This window comes from Drosophila suzukii (assembly GCF_043229965.1).
Source record: "Drosophila suzukii chromosome Y unlocalized genomic scaffold, CBGP_Dsuzu_IsoJpt1.0 scf_Y1, whole genome shotgun sequence".
Lineage (NCBI taxonomy): Eukaryota > Metazoa > Arthropoda > Insecta > Diptera > Drosophilidae > Drosophila > Drosophila suzukii.
The window spans coordinates 3,232,656-3,238,634 of NW_027255895.1; the positions used below are offsets into that span (position 1 = coordinate 3,232,656).

Consider the following 5,979-nt stretch of genomic DNA (forward strand, 5'->3'; position numbering starts at 1 on the left):
ATATTCTTAAGTATAGAAATAAAACTTGGTCTTCCCCTATCGGTGCTGACGTGATCCCGCGTAGCAGTCTAGGGTTAAGGTTGGCCTGCTAACAGCGGCTAGTGAGCTCGGTGGCGCGGGGAGGCCCGGAGCAGCAGCAGTGAATTGTGGACGGCCGGGCTGCTGGCCGAAACACGTATGTGGGCCCGGTTATGGTTGTCCCTCGCTGCAGTCACAATATTGAAGGGCCGGCTGGCCATTGGTAATCCAATGCATAGTCCTTGTATTAGTAGAGAGCTACGTTAAAACGTAGGTAGGCGCGAGGGTGTTCCTCGCTAAAGTTTCTTCTTGGCCGTAAACGATCTGTTGCAGAATTATGAAGATTATGCTGGGAGGAAACAACCCTCCTTTTCTTGCTAACCTAGAGACTCAGTCCAGATCAAATCAATATAAATTGAACGGCAGTTGCCGGAGTTGTTTTGCAGATAACTTCTGTTCTTTATTTAATGACTGCCAAAAGGGAACTGACTTAAAGCTAACAAAAATTTAACTTTATAGTGGTCATGCAAATATACTGTGTTTGCCGGCTATGCATGGGCATCCTGCCAGACGCTGTGTCAGCAGTTAACCTGGTTAACTCGCCTGGAAGGCGAGCTGGCTACTCCTGGAGCCCTTCTCTGAGCTGTGTCATGGCTGACAAATCGGGTTTCGTTGACCGTGGCACTCTCGGTAAAGGTGATGACGTATGTACCCCGTATATGGACATAAGTGCCATCGTCCAAACTCAGGCGAACCCTCCGATCGTTTACAATGACAATCCCTTCGTCGACATAAATAACGGGATGCAGGTCACTTTGCTGGATCTCGCAATGTGCAGTGCCTCCAGCGTGGAGTTCTTGGGCGCACGATCTTCTTAGCGCCAGCTGGCATAACGTAGCCCGTGGTGTTGTGGAGTAATTCTTCACCTGAGTAATTCTTCACCTCTGAGGATGGTGTCGTTATGGGACATGGGAAAAATAGTAATCTTATTGGCGGCTGACTTAATTTTAGGAAATTTAATAATAAAGTGTAAAATGTTAACGGATTGATCTTCTTTAATTGCGGTCTCGGTGGGCTCTTCCATCCACACACTTTCCAGGTCTGCATGATCTAGTATGCTAGGGCCGTATCAATTTGGGATTCCTTAGCCGACCGCAGAAGTTGATTGACTGTTGTGGAAATTCTATTGATTTGATCCTGTACTTTGTTATTGATATTTACTTATCTATTATTTGCATATATTAGTTGTAATTTATTAGTAATAAAAAATTAGTAAAAAAAAAACTTACGCCAAGTGGCTAGGGATAAAGATAACAAAAAATGAAAAATTTCCAGACGAGCGATAACATGACTAGGCTTGTCCTACCTAAAGTTGTCCTTGTGGACCAGCCTCCCCTTAATGAGGACTGTGGTCACCATGTCCGCTTCCGCAGTTTTCTCTTTACACAATGGTGAGAGTTTGTTGGGATGCATTTTTCCTGTTTCGGAGCTTATCTTGGGCGTGTTTTATCTTATCCTGTACCTCGTATTGTGGGTCTTTCGATTGTGTTTAAACCACGTCGGCTGGCCTCTTGTCGCTGACCGAATAGATTTGTTATATCTGGCAGTTTCCAGCAGAATTAGCTCAACGGTATCACTAATGCCTTTATCAATTTTAAGACATCTAGCAAGCTCTACCAGAGTGCTGTGGAAACGTTCCACTTGTCCGTTTGAGACACTGTGGAGGGGCGGTGCATACGCGAAGCCTACGCTAAAGCAAACAAAGAAAAATGCATGCGCGGCCGTTTCGGGTTCGCAAAAGTGGAGTGGGGAGACAATAAGACAACTAAGACTGCGAAGCTAAGACACACTTAGACCTCTATGGATCCATTGTGATATAGCATGATCTGGATTTTCCTTCTCTAGGGTCCCGTTTCTAGTAGGTTCAACCTGTGTTAGACGAGACCAATAAATTTCAGTTAAAATTTTTTATCTAGCATGAAAATTGTGGGCGCTATAGGCTTGGGGGGTTAGGCTAGGTTAGGGCGGCTGTCGGACTATAGTCCGACACACTTAGACCTCAATGGGTCCGCTGTGATAACGCATGATCTCGCTTCTTCCTTCTCTAGGGTCCCGTTTCTAGTAGTTTCAGCCTGTGTTAAGCTGATAAGCATGTCTTCCAACCGGAAGATTTAATAAAGGCACTTATGTTTTTGAGATTAATCTCCGATACTTCGGTAAGGTCGTCGATGAAGGGACTTCCTAAGTGTTTCAGTTTGAGTCTGCATAGGGCTGGGCAGAAGCAGAGAAGGTGTTCTTCCGTTTCCACTTCTTCCTCATCCCTGCAGCTTCTACAGAAATCATTTTGCGGGGCTTTTAGCCTGCTGGCATGAGCGCCAACAAGTCAGTGGCCTGTAAAAGCTCGAATCAACATGTCACACTCTGTGCGGCTGAGTTTGAGTAACTCCGAGGTGTTTTTGTTGTTTATCACAGGCTATGTCTGGTGAGAGATGCGACACTGTGGTGCGTTGGGTGTTGGCTAGTGTGTTGAAGTAGTTTTTATATTAAGCTTGCACTTGCCATGGGCATACCGACATTCTCCTCTCCTGGGAGGAGAGGCTTGGTGGTGCCCTGCCTGGCTAATTCGTCCGCTATGCAGTTGCCTACGATGTCCCGGAACCCATATAAGGCTGATAGTAAACTGATTTTCCATCTAGTGGAGAGATCTGCGACATTCTGCTATTGTAAGGGAGTTGGTGTTTGTCGAGTAGATCGATTTAATAGCCGCTTGGCTGTCACTATATATGTTTAGGTGTCCTCTTTGGAGGCTAAAGTTCCCTAAACAGGTTTAAGCTTCTTTTATAGCGTGGACCTCTGCCTGAAAGACGATACAGTGGTCCGGGAGCCTGAATGACTTCCTGATATCTAATTTTTCGGAGTATACACCTCCGCCAACGTGTCCTTCTAATTTGGAGCCATCTGTATGTAAACAGATAGCGTCCGTCGTGCATAGATCCGTGATCTTCAGAATCGATTTATCATGCTGGAGAATTTTAGCATTGCCATGTCCCGGAGTATACACTTCCGCCAACGTGTCCTTCTAATTTGGAGCCATCTGTATAGAAACAGATAGCGTCCGTCGTGCCCGGTCGGCCCTGCTCCCATTCCTCTCTATCTGGAATCAGGGCCTCAAAGGGTGTGTGACTATATTCAATGGATTTGCTTGGATCCGTGATCTTCAGAATCGATTTATCATGCTGGAGAATTTTAGCATGGCCATATCCCTCAGTCGAATAGCTGCCGGTTTGGCCCATTCCATGCCTGCTAAGTCCAGGCTAGGGAGGTTCAAGATCGCATTCAGCGCTTCATTCGGGGTGGTTCGAAGGGCTCCACTAATACAAAATGTCGCCATTCGCTGTACTTTGTTTAGAGGAGTCAGTATGCATTGTTTGTGTAAGGCGGTCCACCACAGAGCCACTCCGTACAGTAGGATTGGCTTGACTACCGCTGTGTATATCCAGTTGACTATTCTAGGGGACATGCCCCATCTTACTCCAATTGCTTTTTTACAGGAGTAAAAATCAATGGTCGCTTTCTTGGTTCTCTCTTGGTTGTTTAAGCCCCATTTTTGGCGCTTATCTAGTACTAACCCCAAGTACCTGGCGTGATCGCTAAAAGAGAGATTACAATTGTTTAGAATGGGTGGGTTGAGTGTTGGAATTTTGTATCTATTTGTAAATAGAACAAGTTCCGTTTTCCAGGGATTTACCCCGAGTCCGTTCGCTATCGTCCATTCCGATAGTATTTTAAGTTTAGCGGTCACAAGATCGCAAAGTGTTTGTGGATATTTTCCATTAAAGATGATGGCGACGTCGTCTGCGTATGCCACAACCTTACAACATCCTCCTTCCAGAATACGCAGTAGTCCATTTATTGCGATATTCCACAAGAGTGGTTTTTTTTTATTAAATAAAGTTTAAGTATATACGTGAATAAAAGTGGTAGAAGAAGAGAGGAGGTAGAAATGTTCCGATCCAGCGGGACTGCCGCAAAGCTAGATTTCGCGGGTCGGATGGCGGTCAGGTTGCCGCTCGTCCTTATGACTCGATTCGTCGACTCTGTTCTCGACGGCTTTGCTCCTTCAGGATGCCAGCGGCCATGTTGGCTATCGCGTCCCACTTGCTTTGGTTTTCCAGCATGCAGCTGATCATGTTGTCCGCTGTCAGGTTACAAACGGTTGTCGTTTCAGCTTTGAATCGGTACCTATCGTATAGCGCGTGCTCCGCGTCTTCGATGCTTCCAGTGGTCACAGTAGTGGTTTGGCTCGTGATTAAACCTATGTAGGTGTTCCTTGAAGCATCCGTGCCCGGAGATCATCTGCGTGAGGTAGAAGTCTACCTGTCCGTGTCGGCTCTGCAGCTAGGGGGTTAGACTGGGAATTAGCCTGTGCGTCCACCGCCCTGTGGTCGCATTGTTCCACCTCCTTTGCCATGCCTCGATCGTGTTGCTGCGCTTGGTCCTGCTTCCTGTGCTCCCAGTTCTTCGTTCTGCCGCCAGCAGGTCTATCGGTATAGTACCGGCTACCACTAGCGCGGCTTCCTACCGTGCAGAAGCTGCTTGTGATGCGCAGTGCGCAGCGTCTGTAAACAGCTTTGCACTGGCGGCTGTATGATGTGGTCTGCATAGCTTCGGCCCATATGGGCGCGGCGTACAGTATGGTAGATGTCACCACTGCCATCATCCTTGAAATGGCTGCAGTCGATCTGGATGCTTTGGCTGCTGCATACGAAAGGTGCGTCTTGACCGATAGTCTGTGGTCGATCAGTACTCCAAGATACTTGACTGAGGCGCTTGTTTCTATTGGAGTTGATCCGACTCGTATTGTGGCCTTCTCCACAGTCTTCCTGCTGCTTATGAGCACTGCCTAAGTTTTGTGCTCGGCGACTGCTAACCCATTGTCTGCGAGCCAGCACATGAGGGTGTCTATCGAGAGGCTGCACCTACCCGTGATCTCTTTGAGGGTTTTCGCTACCGTTACCAGCGCTATGTCGTCCGCAAATCCCACCACAGTGCATCCTGCGGGTAGTACCAGCCTTAGGATCCATCGTACATGACGTTCCACACTATCGGGACCAGGACTGAGCCTTAAGGTACTCCTCCTGTCAGCAGGTACTTGTGCTCTCCGACATCAGAGGAATATGTGAGCACTCTATCCTTGAAGTAGTCCGAGGTCGATCAGGTAATTCGAGATTCCCATGCGATGAAGTGCCTGCAGGACAAGGTTCCAGTTGGCAGAGTTGAAGGCATTCTCGACGTCCAGGGTGCAGACGAGGCAGTACTCTTTTGAGCCACCTAGCCACCTTTCTCCTTCGATTGCGTTAGCAGCCAGTTGGGTGACCGTTTGGATCGCGTCAATGGTGCTTCATTTTCTCCGGAAGCCAAACTGGTGGTCCGATAGCGCTTTAAGTTGGTCGAGTTCTTTCTGGAAGTGGGTGCAGATTATGCGCTCGAGTATCTGCCCCGTATTCAGCATACATAGGGGTCTGTATGACGATGCGTCATCGTCCAGCTTGCCCGGTTTTGGGATAAGCACCAACCTTTGACGCTTCCAACCTATGGGGAAGGTTCGCTGGGTGAGACACATGTTGTACATCTCCGTGAATATACCCGTTTAGTTTGCCACCAATGTGTGCAGTGCAGCATTGGGAATGCAGTCGGGGCCAGGGGCTTTTTCGATTTTGGTTTTCCTTAGCGCAGCCAGGACTTCGGCTTCGCTGGTGAGGACAGTATCGCCTTCCCCGGTAGCTTGCCAAGTAATGGGCGGCTGGGTGGGGAACAGGGTGGACACTATTTGGCCAAGCCGTAAGTGGCCGGTAGGGGTCGGCTGTCTGTTGAGCTTACCCATGACCATCCTGTATGCTGACCCGAATGGTTCTGCATCAGCCGCTTCGCACAGCTCCTGGAAGCATCTGGCCTTGCTAG

General features: G+C 48.2%; 1 protein-coding gene across 1 annotated transcript; it reads right to left on the reverse strand.

The window, feature by feature from the left end:
* Nucleotides 1–4,094: 4,094 nt before the first annotated feature.
* LOC139353882 (uncharacterized) lies at nucleotides 4,095–5,650 on the reverse strand. The gene is made up of 5 exons (XM_070998104.1): nucleotides 5,595–5,650; nucleotides 5,358–5,479; nucleotides 5,002–5,073; nucleotides 4,396–4,854; nucleotides 4,095–4,333 (listed from the first exon to the last, which is right to left on the reverse strand). Exons 1-5 carry the CDS (start codon nucleotides 5,648–5,650, stop codon nucleotides 4,095–4,097), a joined length of 948 nt encoding a protein of 315 aa, XP_070854205.1.
* Nucleotides 5,651–5,979: the final 329 nt, after the last annotated feature.

What these genes read in the sequence shown, in the direction of transcription:
- LOC139353882 (XM_070998104.1), bottom strand. Translation starts at nt 5,650, where the DNA reads ATGTACAACATGTGTCTCACCCAGCGAACCTTCCCCATAGGTTGGAAG. An exon ending in ATAGGTTGGAAGCGTCAAAG is followed by an intron (nt 5,480 to 5,594) that starts GTTGGTGCTTAT and finishes ACCCACTTCCAG; the next exon opens with AAAGAACTCGACCAACTTAA. An exon ending in TGCAGAGCCGACACGGACAG is followed by an intron (nt 4,334 to 4,395) that starts GTAGACTTCTAC and finishes ACACCTACATAG; the next exon opens with GTTTAATCACGAGCCAAACC.